The following is a 27,122-nucleotide window of genomic DNA, read 5'->3' on the forward strand; positions in this document are numbered from 1 at the left end:
AAGTAAGAGTTAGCTCCCCAATATCCACATAATGTATAAAGACACTTGCTCTTCTGGGCATCCAATTGCAATTGGAAGAGCTCACCCTCAACTAACTACACAGCTAAACCTTTCTCCCACTTCCAAATAGGAGGTGGAACAAATCAGAGATGCATACGCCTGTTTCTTACAGGCCACAGCCCTCTCCATCCTTCTGCCACATGCTCCTTTTACTAATCTTTTCACTTGAGAAGATGTGAAATTAAAATAGGAGATCAAATCAGATGCATCATTTGCAGTATTAGAATCTTTGCCATTTGAAAGTTTGTTTAGCAGAGAGAGAGGTTTATCTTCCTTGATGATGTAAGTTAACATTTAATAAATTGAGAGGGAACAGCCAAAATGAGGAATCACAGTTCCTTCAAGGAACAGCTCCCTTCACCCTGGAAAGCTATTCTCTGTATCCAGCCAAGAATTATTATTTTCAAGGCATTTACAGAAGTATAATGAAGTTATATTATACTTATTGTTATTTTAAAAATGTATTCAAATACAGGTTTTCACCTTCTCTCCTTTTGTTGCTATTTGTATGGCATTTGGAATGAGCCGAGCAGTCTTCTCCTTTGTCATGAAAGTGATATCCTTCAAGGCAATAGAAATCTAAGCAGAAACAGATTTAATAAGACATAATAAAAATAACTGTTAGGTCTAAAAATTTACAAAGTCACAGAACACGCACAAGGAACTCAAAGTAACCCCAAACTCTTGGATGCAATTCATTTGAGATCACAAAGGCAATTACTGTCTCCACTTGTTAACCTTAACAGAAAGCATTCTAAAGCAGAAGCAAGTTAAGATGGCTTAAGAGTAATCTCCTCTGCTTTCATACCAGCACTAGGGAAGCAAGTAGTTCTTTCTTCTTTCCTTCCACTCCTCCAGCAACTCCTGAGGATTAAGGGCATGATCCCAACCACATACAAACCACAGATCTGAAAGCCAGTCCCGATCAGTTCGCTATACAGAAGGCAGGACATAGAGCAGATAATAGACGATCTTGCCTATATCATCCCACGGAGGTTTGCAATCTAGTCCATTTTCACAGAGGTTTACTTGCAGTCCAGACACTGCAAGGACATCTTCCTGCTTGGGTGTGTTTACCTCGCATATTAGTACTTGAAATGTTTCTGTTCAGAAGAGCATGGTCTGACTGGCTGCAACAACCCATTTCCATTCAGCCTACCCCGTTCCCTTGAAGGGAACGGTGCTGCCATTCAGCTTAGAGCAAGGAAGAACACACCACTGGCTCTTGCTTTTTCCTGTGTGGGCAGAAGGTCCTCCACTTTCTCTCTCTGCATCAACACAGCCTGCTAAGGAGGTCCCAGACCTTGGCTCTACCATTGTAGCTGATGAGCTCAGATTCGCTTACGATATCGCTCTGCTAGGCACACAGGAACAGGTTACCAGGATATATGCTGTTTTGGCTGAAAAAGCCTTTGAATAGTTTATATATTTAAGGGTGTCATTTCAAAGGGAATTTTTTTTTTAAATCTCAAGTCTACAACAAGAAACATTCAGTCATCAAACCCATCTGAAGAAACTAAGCTTGGTTTTCAGTTAAGCCTTTCTACCCCTCCCGTTATCTTACGTACATGAGCTATTTGTTGTCTATGTACTTCAGAGCACACAGTAGAAGTGAAGAGATTAACTCAAGGTATGAGCAGTCTCACAGGTGCAGACACATCTCCATCACCTATTAACTAGGTTACCTTCCAGTTCTCATTCACTGCCTCATGCTATTTCTACAGAAGATGCAACAACTGCTTGAATGAAAAATTTTAAATCATTACTCTAATTTGACAGAAATGGAGGGCCAATACGTCACAAATATGAGAACTTGCAGAGATGGTTTATACATTCTCTTCAGCTATTCTTAGATGCTGATATTTACATGTGAGACTAAACCAAGTAAGGTTCAATGCTGGAGAGTTCTTGAACAAGGCAACACCACGTACTGTATCATGCTCCTGGTCTTATGGGGTAACATTACGCGTTACATCCCTTTATAGAGCAACTCTCCTTGGTAAGGAGAGGCAAACGGTCATCCAGAAATGTAAAAGATCAGCTTTAGCACAACTCCTGAACTCCTTCCTATACCGAACAACTGACTGAGCATTACTTCAGCATTCAAGACGTCTCCAACACTGTTCTCATTTTATGGAGCAACAGATCTACATTTCCACTCAGGGATGCAGGCTCTTTCTTTTCAGCACCAAGTTACTAGCATGAGATTGACAGGATAAGACTTGTTTGAGGGACTCTCATATCTTGATAGTACAGGACAAAGAAGATGCAGGATTCAAGTGAGCTAAAAGATCTTACTGTGGTCTCCCATCGGAAAATGTTGCTGTGGAAACAGAGCCAGTTTTCAGAGAGATACAAGCGTCCTTGCAGCAGGATATCCTTCTGGAGTGCACAGGCATAATCTATGTATAAGAGAGCAAGAGCATGTTTACTCACTTATTGCAGCTCAGTTGACCCAAAGCTGTTAACGTAAAATGAGATAAGAGTATGAAAATACAAATAAAAAGCCATTTCTTTCACTCTTCAGAAGTCTGTGAAGGCAGACTTGTACTGGGTTGCATCCACACCACTGCTCTGGGAACATCCCAAAGCCAGAGTCGATGGAATTATCTGTGTGAGGACAGCACTCCATGTATTGACACCCTATGCGTAATCCTATATTTTCAGAGAAGAGGTATCAGGCAAGATCAGGAGTACATGGGAGAAGTATTCACAAGTCAAACTTCAAAGCACCTAAACAATAGAATACACAAACATTTTATAGTATAACTGATTCTACTGTCAACTCCTACATAACAGTAGTCCATGTGTTGTAGTAAGATAATAGTTTTCCATTAAACAGATCCTATCACTAGCTAAAACTACCTGCAGAGTAAGAGACTAAAAGGCAGCTTGCAGCTATCCATTTCTTCTGGCAGGGGATATTTTCAGAAGCTGTCATTTTTATTATGATACTGCCTCTGGCTGAAACATCCCTATTGAGAAACAGATTTCATCTAGAATGCAATTACCCATCATCAAATACCTGCTAATTAAGAACAAGAGCAGAGGATTTGGTTGCACTTTTTGAAAACCTCTGAGAGAGCTTTTATAATTTCAGAGCCTGGAGATTCAAACAAAAGGAATTTTCAGAAGTACTACTGCTAGAAAGTTAAGACAGATCCCTTTTGCAAGCTCCAACCTAAAGAAGTTTACCTTATATATAGAAAATACCCAGAATGTACCTATTCATGCAGGATGTTAATGATTTTAACTTTAGAGGTATCAAAGAGTTTTGTTATTTTAAATAGCATTGTATCTGGTATTGTCTGAGCCAGAATTTTGATTTTGTGTCCAACATGAAGATGAACACAGTTCTTGTTCAAGTACCAAGAGGTTCAGGAGTCCCCCACCATCCTAACTTCAAGGTAAGTCTGCATCTACAGAAGCTTTTATTATGATTTTTTAAATTCTCTTGGGTTTTCCCCTCAAATAATCAAGTGGAAATGAAGTTTCTTACAACAAGCATGAGGCATGTATACAAACCCTTGGAGACATAACTGCAAACAGAACTACATAAACTTAAAGAAATCCAAACAGTAAGTTGTGAATGCATGTCTAAAGAGAAGTCAGATACAAAAATGGTGGGAGAGCAAGGAGAGGGAAGGCAGCAGGAGCTGGAGGTTAAGGACTCGAGGAAAGCACTACCAAGAAGTTTACACGTGACTTCTATGTTTGGGGGAGGCAGAGAGATTCAGACCTATAAATATTGGAGCACTGGGCAAGTGATGAGCAATATTACCACGACCTACCTACACAAAAGAGAATATAAAAACAAAAGGGAGAGATTAGCATTTCTCCTTCTAAGTTTTCAGATCCAGTAACTTAAGATGCTGCTTGTAAACAACATTTTCAGACAAACTAGTGCCACAAGTTAGTGGCATTCCTTTAAACTCCCATTTCAAAAGTCTAAGTCATTTCTCTTTTATTATAAGAAAATAATTATATTTCATATAATCTTTACATACAGCGCTCATTACAGTGGAATAGTCGCTTCTTTTTTTTTAACAGCTAAGTTAAGAACACGAGTAGCTACAGTTCTTTTAATGAACAGCAGCAGTAATTGCTTCTTTGAGCACTGTAAAGCCTGTGCTAAGTCTCTCTGCATCAAGCAAAGGAAGAGCTCTTTGCTTGGAGGATGCAAAAAGTCCTTCCAAAGGAGCACTGCTTTTTATATACTTTTTTTCTACCCCGTAAAGTAATGACTTTGCTTCTGATGGAGCAGGTGCTACATTGTTGAGATTAACCCATTATTAAATCTTTCTCCAAGTTCTATGCAGTCTGTTCAGTGAAACTGTGCTTCAGAGCTTGCTCCATGGCTTTCTATATCAGTAGAAACATCAAAACAATGCTTTGAAGTAATATTCTTTTCTGCTGTTTTACTTCTGTACTGAACTCAAGTATTTTAAAAATGCAGAAGGCACCTCAGAGGATAACTGCTTCTTTCTCAGGCTGGAAAAGGACGCAGGGATTTAACTGTTTCTGTGCAAGTGAAAGCTCTAATTTCTCTTCCATTAAACGGGAAGGAACTCAGCATGCTGCAAGCATATACTGACAGCCTCTCAATATTCACTTCCTTAAAGGTTGCATAAGATGAGAGATGAACTTTAAACAGTCACGATGCCACTTTTGTATGAAAACACCCAATTCTTGGATAGTGTATTTGTTAATAAGAGTAAAACAGAGGACTCAGACACTCCCAGGATACAAAATAAATGGTTATGACACTGCAAGAAGTACACCAAGTTGGTTGTCCATGCTGGAAAGAACATAAAACAAATTCAATGCTCTCAGGATTTAACTGCCTCTGTTCTTCTCACACATGCATCGCACAAGCCCATCAATGCACATACGTTGAGTTTATGTTCTCAGTGCTGACCTTGACCCTGCACAGTGATCTTTCTTTTCAGCTTGCCAGCTAACAGTTGTCAGACAGTCACTTCCCCACTGCTGTCAGGAAAGGTTTTGTCTAAAAACCCAGTAAAAAGCAGCAAGAGGAAAAGACATTAAGAGGCTTAATGTCTTTTTTCACAAAGCAGGCAGTACGGGAGACAAGTATGGACCCGACTTTCCCACAATGTATTTGGTGCTTGTTCAGAGACAGGAGAATAGGAAGTCATCAGCTGTAGTTAGAATTTGCCATAAAAAACCACCTTGGCACTATTGCAACCTGAAGTTATCTGCCAGAAGACAAGTACTTTCGGTGTGATTATGTCTTACCTACTATAAGTCTCTCAGAGTCTGGCAGATGAGAAAACTGTCTCTTGAATTCCTCACTCCTATATTTGTAAGTGGAACTTGAGAGCTGCAACAAAGAATGGTAAAAGGTTAAGCAAACATTTATTTTCAGCCATCAACTGTCTTCATACTGGATGTGTAATTCTATCTTGAAGAACAAATGAACATCAAAAGAGCAATAAAGAATAAGTAGTATCTAAATGTGATCATCGCTGTAACTTTATGCTTGCTTATGTAAGAGTGTGCTGCTAATATTCAGGATAGCGTGGGCCAAACTGTTCCCTGTGTCAGGCCAGATACCAATTGCAAGGCACTACAGTTGTATGATGGCAACCTGCTCCACTCATAAGGATGAGAGCCCCTTCCAGGGTTAAGTCTTCTAGCACAGACTAAATGAAGAGGCAGCAAGGCCCCAACACAGGAGGTGACAGACATTTACCATTAAACCCATCTCTACCACAAGAGCAGTGGCTATTTATGTTTAGGGTGGGAGAAGAAAGAAGAAAGGAGGCAAAGAACCACTTTTGACTGTATGACCTTGCAGCACGTTTACTAAAAAACACACCGTTTTAGCACACTCCTGCAGCAGGTTAGTTGGTCACCACCCTTTCATTATGTCTATGCTTGTTGTCAAAACAATTCCAGAACAAAGACACACTTATCTTCAGCTTGAGGGTCTTTTAATAAACTAGTGCCAATAGTGCTCCCACCTCATCAAGGTGCTATTTTCCACAGAACAGATCCTGCTTCTTGCAGCTCAAAAGTTCTCTGACCACCACCCTACACACACATCCTATGATGGTCTGTCATCCACCTGTACCTGAGAATCAAGCTCTTTGGCCACAAAAACACATAAGTGCTAGTTCAAGGACAGGTGTTTAAGTGCATATAACACAAGAGAGGGCAAGGTCACCCTGACTCAGTTCAGCTTTAAAAAAAAAAAAAATGTTAATGCTACCTTCTAATACCATCAATAAAAGAAAGTCTTTATGTCTGACCACTGGTGAGTACATATTTGCTGTCCACTAATATTCTGAGCATTGCAACGCAACAAGGCAGTGAGGGAGGGAGACAGAAAACACGTGGGCCCCTCCCCTTCTGAGAAAAGTAAGCATGAAAGCTTTAGGTGCAACTAATAGGGCAACACATTAGATGTGTCCTCTAAACTGTGTGCTTCCAGTTGTATTTCAGCTATTTCTGAGATTATGAAAATAACATTATTGGAGACCATGTCATCTACTAAGGTAGATAGGCTGCAGTTTCTTGGCCTTGCCACATTGTGCTGTGAAATGCACGCTTTTAACTGATCATCTGGAACAGGCATCCAATGACTGCACCACTGTGAAGAAATGGAGTTCTTAGCAATTGCTCTGGAAAGAGACATGGGGGAAAAATGAAAAGTTAACTTAGATATATAAAGTTTCCACCTGTAGTTCCAGAGACCCTACCGTTTACACAGTCATACCTCAATTGACTGAAGTCTGAGCTTGTGATGACAATGCTAACGTACAAGGGAAAAAAAAAACCTGGTCTGCCATGAGAGTGAAAGCAATTTCACAATCTTCAAGCCTTATTTATGAAACGATAATTTAAGAAGCCGTGCTTTTAAGGAGAGAAGTAGTTTCCCAAACACACTGTATACAAGAGACAAGAGCTACAGTGAAGTTAAACATTTTTGTGGTTATAAGACAAAAAGGAATCAAGAAGAGGAGAAGAACATTACAGTAGCACAGACACATTTATATTGGTGCCTGAATCAGCCAGTTCAACAGCTCCAAGAATCCAAACTCAAGATATCTTGAGGTTTTCTTAGAAATTGAATTTTTCTAGAGCATGAAACCTGCTATAAGCTTGTCTGAGAAACACTCGCTGGCATTTGAAGTGTTCTTTGTCACGAGTGACAAACAGGCTATAAGAAATCCTTATTAATTGTAGATTTCTACAGAGCTCTTAGGACATTTATGAAGAGCCTGCTCTGAATTCTTATCTAATCAGTAGAAAAAAGTGAGCACATTGAAACTTTTTAACCTTATCTTTTCCTTACTTTCTATGACAACTAGCTCACTTAGAGCTGTAATTATTACATACTCAGTATCTGGCTTGGTGATTAAGAGATCTCTCCATCAACTTGGGAAACAACAGGGACAATTTTAACACTACTGCCACTATCAATTTCCTTAAAGTGAAGAAAATTTCCATTTCTGTGAACACGGCATCTCTCATAATCACTATTATAATACCCAAGATGTGGCAGCACTTGAGGTAGGTTGTCACCTCTGGGTTACAAAGCTTACCATCAAATATTAAAAGAAGAAAGGCATAAATTAGACTGTAGTATGGCATTTAAGAGATGAAAACAGCAACTCGTTTTTAACACACGCACATTTCTAAGTTTAATTATAAATCATCAGGCAAACACTTTGCCTGAGGATAATCTTAGGCATTTATTGGTATGCTATACTTAATCACTAAGAAAATTATTAAGTCCAGCCAACAACGTATTAGCATTCTTTATCTGAAGCCACAAAATATACCAGAAACCTGTAAAATAGCTTAAGCAAGAAAACCTCCTCAGTGTCATCCAGAGAGTTTTACAGAAGACAGTTATGTAAGAACCACATAATACTTGAAGACACATAACAACGTGATTCTCATACCTTGTTTAGAAATGGACCAGAGTCCAACTATATAAAGTCATGTTCCAGAAGAAAAATATGTTAACTTAAATAGAACTAAGCTGAGTTATTTATGTGATAGAAGCCTGTTAAAAAAAAAGCTTCCCTTCACATTTACATCTTCAAAGTGTGGACACTGCAAATAATTTGAGCCATTTAGCACGCTGCAGAGGAAAATTAAGGTATACTTTCTCCCAGGAGTACAGCAAAAATGCTAATCGTTAGGAAATTATTTGATTGCACCTATCACTAAGCATGCAAATAGTCAATCAACCTCAGCAGCACAGCGTGCGTATTTTTTAACGTTCGCTAATTACAGTAATAATTTTGCATTTGTTTTGTTAGTGTTTTCCCCTTGTTTTGAGACATCACAAAAACCACTGTTACCCAACAATCTGCATTCTATAGTTTTGACACGCAGCTATGAATACAAACAGCTGAGAACACAGTAAGTGAACCTCACCACTGGAGTAACACAACTCTGATGGCACTTCATTTTAAGAGATGCGCATGTGCCTCCCACTGAGCTTCAGCCTTGGTATCAGTTACTCTCAAGTGCTTTGGGTCCCAGAACCTAACAAGCCTATAAGCAAGCTGCCTGACCTACTCCCCTTTTATGCTCAGAAGCCTCACTTAACCATCAAAATATGGCCAATGAGACACATGGCTTTGCTCCTCTGTCTACAAGCAAGTAAATCCATGCCACTATATCCACACCCCACTTAAAGACCACCTGGTATGCTATTTCCTAAAGACAGAAGACCTTGACCTGTACTTTCCTATGAAGTTTCTACACATGGTCGAAAACAAATTTGGAGATACTAGTAAGGTTAGGATCAAAGCACTTTTTAATCCTACACTCGGCACTGGTGAGGCCCCATCTTGAATCCTGTGTCCAGTTCTGGGCCCCGCACTTCAAGAAAGATGTTGAGGTGTTGGAGCGAGTCCAGAGGAGGGCGACCAAGCTGGGGAAGGGTCTGGAGAGTCTGAGCTACGAGGAACGGCTGAGGGAGCTGGGGGTGTTTAGCCTGGAGAAGAGGAGGCTCAGAGGTGACCTTAGTGCAGTCTACAACTACCTGAAGGGAGGTTGTAGCAAAGTGGGAGTCGGTCTCTTCTCCCGGGCAACTAGCGCTAGGATAAGAGGACACAGCCTCAAGCTTCGCCAGGGGAGGTTCAGGTTGGACATTAGGAAGAATTTCTTCTCAGAAAGGGTTATTAGACATTGGAAGGGGCTGCCCAGGGAGGTGGTGGAGTCACCATCTCTGGATGTGTTTAAGAAAAGCCTGGACATGGCACTTAGTGCCACGGTCTAGTTGACACGGTGGTGTCAGGGCAACGGTTGGACTCGATGATCCCAGAGGTCTCTTCCAACCTGGGTGACTCTGTGATTCTGTAATGACCAAATTTCGCTTTGGGGAAGAAAAAACACATTTTACCTTCTTAAATTAAAAGTCACCCCTGATGGAAAAATCCATCCTAGCTACGGATAGCTCTTCTAGTGGTCTGTTGGTTAGTCTTATCTTTACTCTGTGAATTATTTTCAGATTGTGAGCAAGTTACCCCACATCTTCTTTTGGGGTAGGGATGAAGCTTCTCAAGTCTACTAGCAAAAAGATTTTTTTCAGACTTATTCGCATGGCTCTTCTGAATCCCCTCCTATTTCCAATGTGCTTCTTCAGAGTTAGATGTAGCATTGCAGGAGTTACTGGAAACACACATAAATCCAACTCACATTTGCTTTTAGGCACAGAATCACAGTGGAAGCTCACATCCACAAGACTGCCAATCTCCCCTAACTGTTCACAGTTCTAGGGCACAGTTTTCTGTGTCTTCTGGAAACAAGCACAAGGATGTATTTTGAAAGTGTCAGACTTGTTCTCTGTTTACCCCAATTCAAGCAAACAGACCGGGTCCACTCTGTTACAGGGATCTATTTCACTAACCACTCCTTGACAGAATCACAGAAAAACTTTGGGTTAGAAATAACTTTCAATTATTGAGTACTCATAAACTTTACTAGCAGTAACTTACTGTTCTTTGCCTTCTCTTGAAGCACAAAAACGTTAAGCTTGCACAGGGGAAGAACCACTCACAGGACCTGAAGAGCAACACCACCTTACTTAGGGTGACTTACTGTGCTGCATACAGTACACCCTGCACTTTGGGACTGGATGTGTACAGAGTGTCTACTTTTGGGTTGTTTTTTTTTTTTTAAAATAAGGAGCTATTTGATCACACCCAATGATCCACACAGTTCTATTTAATTCATAGGTCATATGAAGCACGTCAACTAATAAAAAAAGAAAGAAAAACAAGCAACTGTTCCTTGGGTTGGCTCAGCCATTGTACTCCCTAGGAGCCTGCTTTTTCCAAAAGTTCCCATGCTCTCAAGGAAATGGGAAGAAGCTCATAGCCCCAGTGGGAGGGGGAAGAGTTTAAGAAGCCAGGACTATTTTACTTACATTCATTATATGCTCTTCTTCATTCACCCTTAACTTCTCTGTAGAGGGGAGTCTCATAAGCACAGGGCACTCTTCCAGTGGGCCACTGACAGGCACAGAGCTGTGCACTGGGATCATTATGTCCCCTTCTGTGGCCTAGCCTCCCCCTCGTACTTGCAGAGGCTGAAGAATAGACAGATTTTAACATTTCTTAGTGACTGAGCAGAAAACAAACCAATGGCAGTTCTCCTCCAGTGGCATCTGTGTACAGACAGAATGGCAGCCAGTGAGAATTTTGGCACAACTATGTCTTTATTCTGTTGGAAATGCAGCACGTAAAATTTCAAGGAAGGGACATTAAAATACAGGCCATGAGCAAATACTCAAGCTGCTCTGTTTTCTAGGGTTTTGTTTGTTTGTTTGGGGGATTTGTGTTTTTTTTTTTAAATCCTATGAGATCCCATAAATAAGGCTAAAGACAGTTCCTAGCCCCCCCAAAATGACCATTACTATTAACTAGTTCTCACAGATGCACAGGCAGGCACACTAAAAATGTTAAGACTATTATTTACCACTAACACCAGTAGCTTCCAAAAATCCATATGGGAAGAAACTCTTCAGAACTATTTCATTATGGAGAGCTTCTGAAATATCGGGTGCCCACTTAAAAGTATTTGTCACCCAGTCTCATGAAACTGACTGCATTAGGTACTTCCCAAAGGGAGACTCTTCTTATTTATATTAAAAGCTGGGTCTACTACATCAAAAGCGCTGCATCACACACTCCCCTGCCTTATCTGTTCCTCCACTGGTGTCCCACAGACAGCACCTCAACAGCCCAGCCCTCCTCACCAGCTCCACTGCGGTTATCAGCCTCATCAAGTCATCGTTGACCTGACACGTGGTAAGACCCTGCTTTTCTGAAAGTTCTGGTCAACTACTGACCAGGGAGGCCTGTAGCACAACTGGTTATCCCATGGTGTGACATGAGCTCGGCTGAACTGGAATCCTGCTGACAAAAGGCCTGGTCATCTCCTGCACCTCACCAGCCACCTTGTCCTTCCGAGAGCTGGAAAGAAGGTCTCATACTTGAGCTTTGCCTATGTAAGTACAAATATGGAATCATGTTGGAGCACGGCTTGGAAAACAGCCTCAAAAATCCCCAACCAAAGTTGTCACAATTACAATTTTGACAGACAAGAAAATTTAGCAACATGTGAAATACTGGGAACTATGCTGCTAACATCAGGTTATGTAATTAGAAATAGAACAAAAATATCATTTTTTTGGTGAAGAATTTTTTAAATTTGGCTTCCTTCCCAAGCAGAAAGAAAACACAAAGACTTAATGTTTAAAAACTTGAAAGATGTAAAGGTATTTCTTTGGAGAACTTTAAGTTGCACAATCAGTTAAAGGTTTTTTTTTTTTTAATGTTCTTTAGAATCACAGAATGGTTTGGGATGGAAGGGACCTTAAAGATCATCTAGTTCCAACCCCACTGCCAGGGGCAGGGACACCTTTCCCATAGACCAGGTTGCTCAAAGCCTCATCCAACCTGGCCTTGAACACTGCCAGGGAGGGGGCAAAAAAAACAGTAGACGAGATCAGGAAGAATTTTTTTAACTTCGTTACAAAGTCATTCAGTTTAGAACATCTGTGGACCTCTCCCAAGTTTCTCCTTCAAGATCCCACCAGAACTGTCTCAATTTCACAAGCCATTACACTTCATTGAAAGAGGGTTCAGCTGATGCTACTCCAACAAGGTGTTTGGGAAACAAGCTGACAACCTGCTTATGACACGAGGCTTTCTTACCATTGATCAGTAGTATTACAGACTTTTCCCTGGGAAAAAAAACAACACAACAGTTGGGACTGAGGATATCCCCTGCTTATTCTGAAGCAATTGCTTTATAGTATTCAGTACTTTCTTCCTTCAAATAAGCGTTCTAAAGCATTTTTAAATGGTGAAGCCAATGTACTTTCGTAACAACTCTGATTTGGATACAAAAATCTCAAGTTTGACACGTACAGTGAGGAGCAAAGCATATGCTCCATTTCAGAAATAAAACTGACTGAGGCATTAAGCTAATATAAAGTCAGAAGCCACACACCCCCTACACATAACTCCTCCTCTAGCTGCCTGCTGCCTGTTCCAACCCATGCAAATCCCTGGCCAACACTCAGGCAGCTTCTACAGCTCCCCCTTCTCTCACCCACTTGCTCAGAGGCGGTGCTGGACACCATCCAGAGCTAGCTAGTGTTCTGCCAGCCTCTGCTTGCATGCCAACTTAGGAAACAGGCTGAAACACACCAGCCTTGCAGAACACGCACACAAATGCTGCAGTGAGTGGTCAAATAAAACTTCAGAGGTGGGGGGAGCATAGAGCTGCCCAGCTCCGATCTAAAATCACTATCATCTAAACGGATTTTGGGAGGCAGACTGCAATAGCATAGGTCATTTCAAGTTCACAAAAGTCCCAAAGGGGACAGCAAAGTATCATCACCAGGGAAACACCAGCTTGGGAAGGAGCACTCAATGCCCAGCGCTCCTCCTCTCTACAGCCCATGCACCGGTGTTAGAGTACATCTACACCCGGTAACTCGGCATACATCCAAATCTACTCTCACACAAGACTTGGCCATTTTCCACTTTATAACTCAAACTCTTGCTAAGAGACCTCCTCAGTCTGAGCTCCACAGCAGGAGAGGAGGAGATCAGAGCACACTTCATGCACATCCAAGCTCCCAATATGAGTACGCTACCGCTCACCCCTCCACCAGCTGCCCAGAGCTCAGTTCTTCGTAGGCACAGAGCAGATACTTTGAGGCAAGGGATATAAGGCTTTGCATACAGCTCAGACCCCTCTGCCTGCTCTGGAAGGGGAACAGCACATCTATTCTGCTTTCTTTGTGCTGTCTGTACCTTTTCATCTGTCTTATCTAGGACCTGTCTGCTCCATTTCTGAAAGGAGCTATGTGAAGTCAGGCTCCGACTGCTGTCTGTGTGGGGAGAAGTTCTGGAAGCCAGGAGGACTATACAGAAGACAGTGGGCTGCATACAAGTTTCATACCTCGCAGACCATGAGCCACCACCACAGCAAGGGGCTGTGAAGCCCCTCTTTGCTGCATGGCACCACCCACCCATCCCCAGCTGCAAGACTGGGTCCCTAGGAGCTACCATAACACACATACGGTTTCAGAGCTACAGAAGAAGCAGGTGTCTCTATGCTGCATCCATCTCACTCACTGAAGGCTCAGCCTCCTACACATCAGATCCCCTTGGGCAGCTGGCTGAAGATACAGCTAATGACTCACTCAACAGCAGGGGAGAGATCCCTCTCCTAGCACAGCCCTCCTGAGGAAGCTGAGAGAAGAAACAGAAAAATGCATTTCAAGGCATTTTAATCACTTGGATAATCAGATTTAAATCTGAATGCCTGAAAGAAGAAGATAATTGAACACTATGGGGCCACATTTACAGTCATTTTGCCATCCACAGCTGGATTAAGCAGCTGTCTTTGTGCACCTAGCTGGGTGGTGGCACTTCAGATGGCCCGCAGTTCTGTTGTCAAGACCAGCTACACGTGTAAACAGCAGGAACTGGTTTCACCAGAAAAACAAGGCAACTCTTCTGCCTTCCCAAAGCAAAGCTAGGATACATCACAGGGAATCTCTGTGTGCTGAAAGAGCAACAAGATATGGGGAGGCAAATCTATATAGAAAAATATTCATTGGCGATTTCTTTCCACCAGAAAGACAGTAAGAGGGCTCAAAGTGATCTCAGAAAGGCCCTGCCAAAGCCTGGGTGCCAGTGTGACTCAGGCCTTAGAAGTAGCATGAGCATAAAGTGATTTAAATGCATTTGCTGTCTATAAGCTAACACCCCCTTCAGCTCATTAAACACCTGAGTCTGGAAGTTTGCAATTAGCAATAAGGCTGAAAATTTCCATTTCAAATACAATGATTTATGTCACTGCTACCAAGTACCTCTGAGGTTGTTTGAAACAAACATTTAAATTTTAAATAAGAAGGTTAACCAAGAAGCTGGAGAGATTTGGACACTTCCATAGAAAAACATCTTCCCCAACTCTGAACCAGAAACTAAGGTGCTTTTAGCTCTTCCAGGAGGCAAGATGCTCCAACCTCAGATTTACTCAGCATCCTCATCAATACTATCTATAGCTGGCAATAACTTCTTTGGATCTGGTAGTAAAATTATGCCTATAATGCTCTGCCAGAGACCATGTTTCATACTGCCTCCCAAGACACTAGTACAAGCCAAGATCACAAGAGTCTTCAGTGCTTAGCTCCTTTTCATTTCAGGGAGAATTTGTGGATCTGTACCTACTTTCCTGACTTCAAAAGATTCAGCATTCAAGCAATCTTTTGTTTGTTTGTTTTAATAATTTACTTCTACTGATACCAGATGGTTCAGTTCAGCAATGGTTTAGCAAGAGTAGGCCTCAGATTTAGCAACAGTTTAGCAAGAGTAGGCCTCAGAGTAGGCTCTAAAAGGCCTGCTCTGTGTCACCTTTACACAGAACAAGCTTTCCTGTCAATAATTTTCCTTTTAGCTAGAATAATAGAGAATAACAATAGGTTCTGAAGCAAACTACATGTTTTGTAGATAGAGTTTGTTTATGGGATTGATAACAAGGTTCTAGTAAACAATGATTCATGCTGTTTACGCTTAGTCTTAGAAAAACAAAGGTCTCTGCTAATTATAAAAGGGCCAAAAGACAAAACAAAACTGTAGAGAACAACTTTGTGATGTCTAAATTAACTTGATTCATAAACTCTTGTGTCAGAGGAGAGATAAGTTCAAAACGATATCTTCTTCTTGAGAACACATGTACTTGTAAACAAGAAGGCCTCGACCACGCCTGCGCAGAAGCACGATTAAAGGGGGATTGCGACCACCAGCGACACCCAGAGTCCACCCAAGACCCCTTCCCCAATTTAGTACGCATGCGTAAAGACATTACCTAATGCATTATATAACGTAAGGGGTTTTTTTGGAATGGGTGGGCTTTTCTTGAATTATGTATATAAGGAGCAAGCTTTTGTTCTTAGGTGGGCATGCTAGGAGGAGAGATCCCCCATGCACCCAGTGCTGCAATAAACCAATGTCGGCTATCTAAACTATCATTTGGTTTGGAGAGTTTTCTTGGTTACTATTTTCCTGTAACACTACTGCACAAGGATTTAACAAAAAAAACCCAACAAACAACCCTGTCATACATCAAGTTCTAAACCAAACTCAATACAAATAAACCAAGCATGTTTGTATGAACTCTGTAGTTACTATTTTAACATTGCGTAATTGGAGCGAGTTTGTCACCCTCCCAGCACAAAGTTATCCTTTAGCTCAGACAATTTGTCCACTCCCCTGTTTAATTTCGACTCCTGTAACTCCATTGTCCAGGTTTCAACAGCCATAAGTGTACTAGCTAATATGATGCAATCACAACTAAAAGCTCAATCAAGATGACTTCCTTTTGGGTAAAAACTACATTCCTTTCTGAACAGCAGTTTCATCTGACTCATGTTTCTTCCTACAGCACGTGTGTGAAACAATTAGCAAATGTTATTGTTAAGAACAACTGTTCCTTCACCTGATCTTTCACTGAAGGCTGCCTAACTAAAAAAAAAAAAAAAAAAGCAAAGCCAAACCCACTCTTTAGACTTACTTGATCCATTTAATAAGTAATCCAGATTTGGGGAGGGACACACCTCATACAATAAAGTAACTATAAGACACTACTTCTGAACTCTTGTCTTCCTTAACCACAACAAAGTCTCACCAAGATTACTTCATACAAAAGCAGCCAAACACAGAAGCAAAAGAATGGCATAACTCAGCTGCACTTTTCCCTCCTTACTTTGCCAGAACTGGACTCTTGGCATCTCTGATCTGTATTTAAGTTTAGTAACAGTTCCCAAATATTGGTCAGAATAAAAGGTCATGAAGGAAACAATCCTCTTGGTAGTAAGAGTGATAGCAAGATATATTTTGAAAAAATATTACTTCTCAAAAGATTTACTTCACTTTCACTTAGCACTTCAGATGTAATAACTGATTTGTGTCATTTACTTTTCAGCAACTCATAGAAGGATACCTAAATGCTTTGGAACAGGACTACGGTGAAAGCTTGAAGGAGCATATTAAACAAACTATAACAGTAACTACAAAATTAACACAGTAGTGACTGTAGCCAATTACATGAACTGTTTTGGTATAAATTACACTGGTCATCTCATTAAGCCTGTCAGTAGCCCTACTGCACTTGAAATTACATGGCAAATAGCACTCACCAAGCAATTGCCCCAAAACTATTTTTCCTATGAAATACCTAATTTGATCTCTTCCTTTTCTACCTCAGAAACCAAATTCAGATTTTACTCTTAGTCACTTCTATATTAAAAGCTGCTACCAGATTTGACTAAACCGTTCTCAGCAAAGACGGATCATACATAATTTTTCTTCAACTTTATATAAAAATGGAATGCAAAGGGTCAGCTATTGGGAGACAGGTGTATCAGTACAAGCTACACACACACCATGGTACATGATCACATACCCTCACTCATTCTGAACAAGGGGTGATATCTGCAGTCCTGGTGGGTAGGCACAGCAGAAAACAGATGGAGAAGCTGAGAAGTCGTATAAGCAGGCTGAAGTCCTGAATGACTTTATCTGTCATTTCCCTAGGGGCTTTAGGGAGTGGGCTGCAGTAACAAATACACAAATATCCCAAGTGTAGGCTTTACTGACTCTGCAAGCAACTTCAATTAAAAAAGCACCACATAAAAAAAAAAAACACTTACTCCATGTAATTTCTAAAGTGCTGCCAGTACCACCAAGGAATCTTGTCATAACTCAATTAGTGCATAACCATCTGCTACATAAGATGACACAAAATGTAACTTCCAGAGTAATCATTAGCAGAAAAGCCATATATGCTTGTCTAGAATGCTCTTGCATTTTTGGATAGGTAAGTATCCGTCCCATATCATCTAAACCTCAACAGAAGATTTCAGATTTTGATTATTTATTTTTTTCCTTAAGCATCTCCTGGTGAATCTTCTACTCCTAGTTGCTGCTAATGACTTAATTAAACATACCACTAAACAATCACATCCTGTACAGTTTTGTTTACCTGTCTTCTTTCCCTCCAAAGGGATGCAAGTAGCTCACCTGTAGCAGACTTGAAAAAGACAGTGCTACACCACTGCTTGTCTGCAGAAATACTGAACAACAAAGCTGTAACCAAACCACACATACCAAAAAAAGAGCTTACTTCCATCTCTTAGAGTAGTCTTTTAAACCTTTAATTCCACAAGCTATGAACTGCCCTTTCATTAAAAGGATATCACCATTCAACCAACTCCATGCTGATTTTCTGAACTATACTGCATTTCTAATGGTTTTGTGCCCAGGGACTTAAAAAAAAAAGTAGATCACACAAATCAGAAATACTTTCTTCCTGATCTAGTAAACTTAATCTTCAGATTCTAGACTAATTCTTTAGGTGTGTGTAATAACAATTCATATTATATAGAACTTCCCACTGCTGCAGATGGGGAAAGCTCATTTAGACAGGACACCAACTGCCAGTCTTTGTTCAGAACAGGCTGAAACTTGACAGCAGTCAGATCTACCCCAGTGCTCAGTCCAAAACTGCATCAACAGCAATAAAGAGATTACCAGGGTGAAAAGAAGAGAAAAACACTTTAGCCTAATCAGCCGTGTTCAAGGGCTAGTCAGAACTTACCATTTTATAAACTTTGCTCTGTATAATCAGTGCTATCACAGGGCTAAAAAAAAAGGCACATATTCTAGAGATTCCAGAGAGGTAAACAAACAACATTCCAGTGCTACAAGTACAGCAAAAGCCATCTATTCTAAAGTTATGGCATTTCAGAGAAAAACAGCATAAGTATGCTTAAGATTTTTATTCTCTTTGGAGACCTACAGCATTTATCCAGCTGTCATCCTCCTTAGCAGACTGCTTTCATACCAGCAAATAAAAAGGAGGCTAAAAATCCTCCTCTAATGTCACAAGCCATGATGTCTTTCCTTCACAACCCAAGCATTTGGAGGCACAGATGAGAAGGAAAGCTTTCTTCAGGAGTAACACACCAAGCATACAACACAGGAGATGAAGCAACTGTCAGAGGGCCTTAAATACCAGTCTGCCAAAACACAGCTACCGATTTAACGAGCCCAGTAAACCATTCCCAGAGTGAACAGGAGTCTTCAGAGAAAAGCGGAAGGAGCATTCAACCAACCATAGCTGCAAGAGATATTTCATCTAACCCTTACTACTCTTAGGCCCCAAAGTATGTCAACTCGTATCTGTGCTTCAATAAGTTTTCTTCCAAATCATAACATATAAGTGCATCCCTCCTGTGCAGGTTTGAGTCATATGTTTATTGTATTCTTGGCAAACACATTCTCACACGCTCCCAGAGTAGCTTTTTCTCGTAGAAACCAAATCCATGTTTGTCAAAATTCAAAATCCTTTTCCAGTCTTGTGCAACCTCACTTGTTCTTGTATTATGAAAAATAAAAGGCTTACTTTCATTTTTCACTGTATTATTTGTCTGCTTCTATTGTTGTATTCCTTCACGCTGACCTAAGCTGACATTACATCGCAATCAAATTGGCTTTTCTAAAGCCTCTTTTATTATTTCCTTTCCAGTACCTTCTTGGCACCTCACATTGCCAAATTCTTAAACAAGCATCCCAGACAAAAGCAATTTTCTGAGAGATGCTAATTTGATTTCAACTCTTTCCACCTACCTTTTCATAGCAAGGGAAGGACTTACTTTTTTGTTGTTTTTTTCCCCAGGCATTCTTCTTAATGTAGACATATAGGAACTTTCTTTGACTGTTTATTAATAGAAACTAGAGTCCCCAGACAGAACACCTTCACTTGTGATGCAAGGATCCTTTTCATTAGCTTCCTCATTCACCTTTACCTTCTTCATTACAGTAGGAGAACACTTAAGATTTTCATAGGTTTCTTCTTCCAAGGATATTAAATTTAATTATATTTCAGTATGAAGAGTGTAAAAAGGATAAAATGCGAATTCAGAATCTTGAGACAGGGCTTCCAGATGTAACTTAATTTCCAAGCATCTTTGACATCCATCATTTCTATTTGCAGTTGCCAAAACTACAACTATTTAATCAAAAGTAGATGCCAGCTTTACAGGTTCCAGTATCGAGGGAAATGCCTGAGATTAAGTTCGCAAGCAGGCTTTTTTCTTTCGTCAGTGAGGTTATAAAAGTCTAGCTTTGTCCACCTCCAGGGAATGGTCTTCAAGAAAAAAAACACAAAACCAAAAAACCATCCACCTTAAAACCAGCAATTAGTAGCACTAACAGTTTAAGAATTGCTTACAGTAGTACAGAATAATTTTCTCAAAATTTTTCAGTAAAGCTATCCAAAGTAAGATGAGGAAAAATGATGCATTGTAGGATTCTCTTCTTGTCTTCCTTCCCTGCTAATTTTTCTCCTACTCTTCCTTCTCCCCACAGTCAGGAAAGAGATTATATCCCAGAGGCTCCCAACCCAAGCTTGCTGCTAATTACATGTGCTCACAGCACCCGTTGAGCATTCCTGATACCTGGCCTGACTTCCAGAGGCACGGCACAACTGCCTACTCCCACTCAAATCCATGAAAAATTGAAGGCAAACCAGTCAGGCTCTAACACCCACATTTGGTTTCCATCAGAGAAGCAAGAGTTACATACTTAGAAGCAACGAATCCTTGGAGCAAACCAAAGTTGTCAGAAACAGGCTGCCTCTCAAAGCAAACAACTCAGGCAACCAAAGCTGATCCCTGGATGCTACTACTGTAGGTTAACCTTGCTGTTGTAGCAGTTCCTTAGTTCTACTGACTTAAAAGTAGCATAACAAATCCACGCCCATCACAGGACACTAAGATCATCCTTTGCCAAATGTCAGTGACACACGCTTTGCACGCTGCAACAAGCTGCCTTCCGTGTTATCACCTACACATTTACTGTGACTCAGTATTTAGGGAGTTTTAATGATTTGTTTATACACTCAGCAGCTGATCATCAACCATGCAAGTTATTAAATCACATTTTCTGTCTAGAAGAGCAGGGAAAGATGCCAATGACATAACATTTTAATTAGAACATCTTAATTTTTGCCTTGAATTTGTGACTTCTGCCTCTTGCTACTTCTAAGTTCAGTCCCCTTGAGGCTGAGAAAATGAGTACCACAGACCCCTATAACTAGAGTGATAGAGGTTTTTAAAACTAATCAGTGACAAACGGTACAGCTAGAACTTTACAAGCCACAGCATTATCTTACAAGAGGCGAGTATTTACACAATTCCTTTGTTTTAACTGCAAGGTCATATTTGCAAAACCAGATAAATGCTAACTTCAAACAAATACTGAGGTCTTGAAGTATAAATCATAGACAAAAGTCAAACATTTAATCATACTGGAGAACACCTCACGCTCTCTTAGCAGCCACCACTGCACTGAAGAATCTCATTCCCCTGAAGTCACAGGTACGTGTTACTACAGGAAGCAGAAAGAGGCACTGTGAGGACAAACAATACCCTGCACCACACATGCCTAAAGCTCTGTTCAAAGGAACTTACAACCTTTGGCATGTGTCTCAAACGTAAAAATGCAAAGCCAGTAGCACAGTTATATTCCTCATATACTATACTTATAGACTTTATTTTAGATTGCCAAGCTTATCAGGGAAAGACTAAGTTGCTAACTACAAGTCCAACAAACTGATCCCAAGACCTAAACAGGCTTCTTCCCATAAACTACCAACTGCATTAATGGTTGCATACAAACCATCAAGAGTTAGTTTACACAATTTAATTTACCATCTGATGAGAGCGTAGCTGGCAGTTACAATGTCTGCACAGCGTGATTTGCCATCGATTCAAGCACTGAGATACAGCTGGGCACAAGCAGAGTGGCCCTGTATTGTCTTTGTCACTGCAGGAACAGCGGAGAAAATACTGAACAATCCAAGCACTTGCTCTCTAGCAACACAGTTCTACAGCCTGCTGGGATTCACCCAGCCTGTCCCATTTCCATTGGCTCCAGACTACTGTTGCTCAGTTTAAAAGTACACTTGCATTTTGGGGGAAGGTTATGCCAGGGCCTGAGATGCAAAAATCAATGTTCTGACCATTAGGGCACCTGTTTAGTTTGAACGGGAGGGATGAAAAGACATACAAGCGAGATTTATACATAAGGAGTTGGAAAATCTGATCCGCCAGTTCTGCTTGCAGCTCTGCCACAGATTGCCCATGGCCTTTGCTAGTTCCTTCATCTTCCACCCGCTGAGCACAATGACCACTTTGATAACCTCATCAGGACAAGGGCACGGTAGTCCTGATGATGTTCCTATGCACAAGCTGAAGCACGCCAATTTACTGAGGCCACCTGATGTAGAACCTGAGTCAGACTGTCAGAGCTGTGAGGAAGGGAATCTAAGTCTCTCATGAGATCAGGTGTTACACTGCTTGTGGCTGCATACACAAGTGTTCCCCTTCCCTATCTAACAGCAGCAACACATCCACCAAACTGACAGCAAAACATACGCTCTTAGTCTTTAGTCTACACCTGTAAGTTTGCCTTCTCTCGTGGTATTGAAAAAAAAAAATATATAAAAATCCACCAAAAGCATAAGAATATTAAAGACAGCATTTATTATTACACTCTCCATTTTTAGTGGGGCATCTCCCTGGAGAGGAGCAAAATTAAACGCCTTCTTTCTGCCCTTCTTATTCACAAATCCCATTCTTTACACAAAACACAGGAAGCTTATTTACTCTTGTGCAAAACAAATGTGTTTACTTGACAAAAACCAGACGCTAGGAAAGCACATCAGAAAAACTACCGAACACCGAGAATCAAAATTCAGCCCTTACTGTTAACAATCATCAACAATGTCTTTCTAAAGGCATAAAGAGACACTGGATGGGTTAATGAACCACGCAAGGAACTGGGAGACAGGACCGGACACAGAAGCCAGAAGTGCTGTCACTAACTTGATACGTGACATCAGGTAAACAACTTCACCCCTCTCAGGCTCAACTTACACTTTAATAAGCTGATAATGGTAAAGTTACCTACCTCACCACACGGGTGGAGAACGCTTTACTAATTCACGACTACAAAGCAACTTGAGAACTGTGGATATAAAGCTAGTACATATACACACATATATAAATTAAAATATACATATATTATATTTATAAATATAAATAAAACACAAGTTAGAGGAAAGATAAAACACGTTACCCAAAAGCTCCAGTCAGCACTCCAGCTATACTGAGCAGGACCCTGCATTTTCTCTGTGCACAAACTGAGAGTCTCCTCTGAATCAGCAAGCAGCTGGCTAGTAAGACCATGATCCACTTCATGAACTTCCTGTGAACAAAGAAGCAAGGTATGTAATTCAACAACGGAGAAGAAAGGTGAAATAAGAAGATGGTTAATCCATTTAACAACTATACACTAAATGAAACTTGACATGCTAGTTTCACCAAGGTGAGTGGCACAGAAACACTTCCCACCGACAGTCTTTTCATTGAGTTCACATTTTTTTGCAGTGTATACTATATTTAATTATTACTTACATTTTTATCAGAGTATTTTATTTCTGCAGCAACCCCTCAACTTGCACACTGAAGCTGCACGGAGCTAGAATAACATCAACATGAGACATTGGTGCATAATATGCAGCATGTCTCTAGAATCTGTGGAACCTTTTAAAACTTGAGGAAGGTCATGCAGGTGTAGCATTTACCAGAGGACTAACATACCTTATTATAACACAAATACATCAAATATTTATAGTTAATATTAGTTACACTATATATTGTATATTTTGTCATATATAAATACTTCAGAGGCAAATAGCTCTACTCATATCACTTATTACAAAGATAAGCACTTAATATCAGTATTCTTCACTTGGGAGGTCAGGTTTGCTTTATGAAGGGAAGCTGAGACACAAAGACACTTGTCCCAACCCACCTAACAAACTGGGACAAAACCAGTCTAGGGCCCGAACCAGTAACTAACACCAACTGTACTACATGATCCATCAAGGAGAGACAAAGCTGGGTTTCAAGCCCAGAACGACTCAAAACCCACCCGGTGTTGGCACACACGCGTGCCCATGGCTACAGACAGGGGTGCGAACACCCCACCAGCGGGCCCGTGCTCCTGCCAGGCTCCAGCCAAGCCCGCGGCCCGGGCTGAGGGTACGCCCCAAAGCAGACAGCGGGGTGAGGCGCAGAGCAGAGGCGCCCCGGGCTCCGTGGCGTGAGAGACGGGCTGCTCTCCCGAGGCTTCCCACGCAAATAGCCGCAACTCCCACCAGTTGCTGCTCGCCAGCCCGGCTCCCCGCACAGCCCCGTTACTGCCACGGCAGTGACGCTCCCGACCCACCATCTCGCCGGAGCCAAGCGGCTGCCACAGCAGCCCCGGAGCCGCCTCCCCGCACCGCGGCGGGGTCTCTCCTCAGGCGGCTCTTGGCACCCCGACAGCCCAGACCCTCCCTCCGGGGGCCGCAGGCCGCCCCTCCTCACCGGGAGCCCCACAGCGCCGGCGCTCCGCGGGCCCGGAGGGCCGCCGCCACCCCCCGGCCCTGCCCGCCTCGCCCCAAAAAACTTTCGGGGAGGCGGGTGGTGGCGGCGGAGCGGACCGCGGCGGCCCCGCACCCCCGGGCGGTCCTTCCCAGCGCTGCCCGCGGGGGCCACCCAGCAGCCGGGCCTCCGGGGCAGCCCCGCGGCCTCGGCCCGCCCGGTCCCCCGGGGGAAGGAGCGGGGCTGCCGCCCCCCCCCCCGCACCTACCTCCGCCGCCCGCCGCCACCGGCGGCCGACTCGCCCGGGGGGCGGCGCGGCGGCGGGCCACGGCGGGGCAGCGGCCGGGGGCATGGAGCCCACCGGCGAGGAGCGCGCAGACCGCGGCGGCGGCGCTTACCATAGAGGGGGGCGAGGGCGGCGCGGCGCCCGCTGACTGCCTCCGCGGGGCGCACGGCGGGGCCGCGGCCGCCATTTAAAGGGGCAGGCGCCGGCCGGGCCGCGGACCCGAGGCGGTTGCCAAGGGCGAGCGGTGCCGCGGCTCCTGAGGAGGGGAAGCCGGGAGGGGGCGGAGAGGGCCGCGGCGCCTCCGATCGGCTCCTCAGCCAGCTCAGGAACCCCCTCAGCGGCTTCCAGGAGGGTTAATCACGAAGCCTCAGAGCCGGTGGAAAGTTTGAGGGCTGTAGCAGGAAAAACTCCTGGCTGCGGGGAGTCGGGGCGGGGGGGCGGTGTTAGCTGCCTCCCTCCGGAGGGAAAGCCCCCGCGCCCCGCCGCCCTCCCCTTAGCACAGCCCGGGCAGTCGATTAAAGAGCGCCCGGGCAGCAACAGCGGTTCCTGACTAAATCTGACGGGGGGGGTTGGGGTTCAACGGCAAATGCCGCCGAGAGGCCGCTCCGCGGGGACACCGAGGGGGAGAGAGGGCAAGGAAAGGCCGCCCTCAGCTCCGCGCCCCCCGGGCCCTCCGGCGCTGCCGGGAGAAGCCGCGGTGTGAGGGGCCGGGCCGGACCCCGCGTCCCCACCCGCCGCTGTGCCGCCCGGCCCCGCGGGTGCTTGCGGGGAGCAGGAGGCACAGCTGTGCCCCGCTGCGGTGCGGGCTGGCTGCAGGCCGAGCAGGGGATGGGGTGACATGAAGTAAATGGTGGGGGACGCATCTCGGGAAACACAGGCTCTCGTTTTTAAAGCTGCTGAGCTGCTCCAAGTGGTTTCTGCCCAAGCTGGGAGCACCCAGGGGTTTGAAAAGCTGGGCTCGGAGTTACAGAGCACCAAGCGGTGCCCCTCAAATCAGGGGACCCAACCGGAGCAATGATGGCTTGCAGATTTGTGCCCTCAGGACACCTTGCAGCAAAAAAGGGTCCTGTGACATTAAAAGACACTGCTGCCTTGCTGGGTGGCTGGCTGGTAGACAACGAAAAGGGATGGATGGATGGATGGATGGATGGATGGCCAAGGGAAGGAGGAGTAGAGCAGCCTGGCATGGCAGCTCTGTTGCTTCCTACTATCCCTTTTCTCTCACTGCTTCCCCAGAAAGTGGGTTGAGGCTCTCCCTGAAGGGACACCTCTGGGCCCTTTGATACCTACCCACTGATGCATTAGCAAAGGTGACATCCCTGTGGCTGATGTCCCCTCCCAGCCATCAGCCCAGACAGGACAGCTGTAACACCACCAACTGTGAGACTCCAAAGTTTACAAGGAAGTGTAAAAACAAATGCATGTTTTATTTCATTTTTGTTGCTTGCTTTCTTGATTTCGACCTCTGAAACTCAGATTTTTCAGCTTTCCTCAATAATACTCAGGGGAGCAGTTTACTTTTTTTTTTTTTTTTGTCATCTAAAAGTTGAGATTCTCTCTGAATCATATTGGGTTATCCAAGTGGGAGAAGTTTCACGTTCAACTGATAGCTGCCGGCAACACTAAAACCCCTTTGTATTCCCTCAGTTAAAAGCTGGCTGACATGACAGTTTTGCTCAGGCATGTCCTTTTTGTGGAGGATTCACAAGAGAATTGCTATTACAGGATGAAATAAACATAAACAGCATTTGCAGGAACAACGGTAGTATGTCCACCACAACACACTTGAAGGTTTTTTTTAGAAACATACCAAATACTTGGGTTTAAATCAGACACTGTTTGGAATGCCTTTGGTCCAGCTCCATCTTCCCACGCTCACTTCTCCGACATGCAGTCACAGCCAGTGCTCTAAGCCAGTAATTCGGTCTCAGTTCCTCTTGATCTGCCAGGTGCCTTTGACTTTACTGATTATTCCCTCAAACTCTTGATTGTTTTTGACTCCTCCTAACTTTTTCCTTTCATAGATATTTTGGTTTTGCTCACTAACACTTTGGCAGTACTTCCTTCAGAAGACCCTCACAATCTACCTTCCAGCTTTCTACTGAAGTGCTGTCTTGCTCTGCACTTGGTCCTAGTTCCCTTCTTAATATATGGTTTGCTTCAGAATGATTCCTGCCTGGTAATCCCAGGTCTTCCCGCTCTCCCAACCAATTTCAGAGAAGAAATATTTGCCTTTTAGGCTCCTTTAGCCGTACTCCCTCCAGCCTATCCTGCTTTCGCTGATACAGGTGTCACCACATCAAAGCTAGAGCAACAAGTGGTCACTCAAGGAACGGGTTGCTCCTCTTGATGTTATTTTGTCAGCAGAGTTTTGCGAGTCAGATGTGGAATTTCTTGGAACAGTTATTGTGGAACATCCACCTGCAAAGATGCAGATCACAGAATTCATCAAGAGCATATTCAAGAAAGTCATATGATAGTAGCATGATGACATATTTCCTCATGGTGTGATGAGGGCTTTTGGGGGGTCCTTTTTGCTTTCAAGTATGAAGAAAAGCAGAAATACTCATGCCTGTTTCAGCTGAATTGTTCTTTGTGTTTTAACAGATGTGGAATTGAGTCTTTACTGGATACTCGAGTACAATTCCATTATCTGAAGAGTCCTAAAGATAAGCAAAATCATTAGATAAAACCCACAGGCTTCTGGAAAGGTGTGCCATAATCCCATAGCTGCAGGAAAAGGAATCGGCCAGCTAGGGAGAGTGGCACGTG

The 27,122-nt window shown here is 43.0% G+C and overlaps 1 protein-coding gene across 10 annotated transcripts in view; it reads right to left on the bottom strand.

Annotated features, from left to right (window-relative positions):
• The window catches only part of GRAMD1C (GRAM domain containing 1C), a 56,369-nt gene extending 31,812 nt beyond the window's left edge, over positions 1-24,557 (bottom strand). For 5 of the 10 annotated variants that reach the window (XR_011049685.1, XM_068417501.1, XM_068417505.1 and 2 more), the window contains exons 1-5: positions 24,463-24,557; positions 22,773-22,901; positions 5,320-5,404; positions 2,359-2,462; positions 544-639 (exon numbers count right to left, since the gene is read on the bottom strand). Coding sequence is in view for 9 of the 10 variants with exons in the window: in XM_068417501.1 (XP_068273602.1) it covers positions 544-639; positions 2,359-2,462; positions 5,320-5,404; positions 22,773-22,901; positions 24,463-24,537 (489 nt within the window). In the remaining variant the exon portion in view is untranslated. Of the gene's footprint in view, positions 1-543; positions 640-2,358; positions 2,463-5,319; positions 5,405-22,772; positions 22,902-23,630; positions 23,888-23,927; positions 24,027-24,332; positions 24,417-24,462 lie in introns of those variants that run through there. The other 5 variants (XM_068417499.1, XM_068417503.1, XM_068417502.1 and 2 more) reach the window with 5 other exon arrangements.
• Between the last annotated feature and the right edge of the window lie 2,565 nt (positions 24,558-27,122).

This window comes from Nyctibius grandis, chromosome 23, assembly GCF_013368605.1.
Source record: "Nyctibius grandis isolate bNycGra1 chromosome 23, bNycGra1.pri, whole genome shotgun sequence".
NCBI classification, from domain to species: Eukaryota; Metazoa; Chordata; class Aves; order Nyctibiiformes; family Nyctibiidae; genus Nyctibius; species Nyctibius grandis.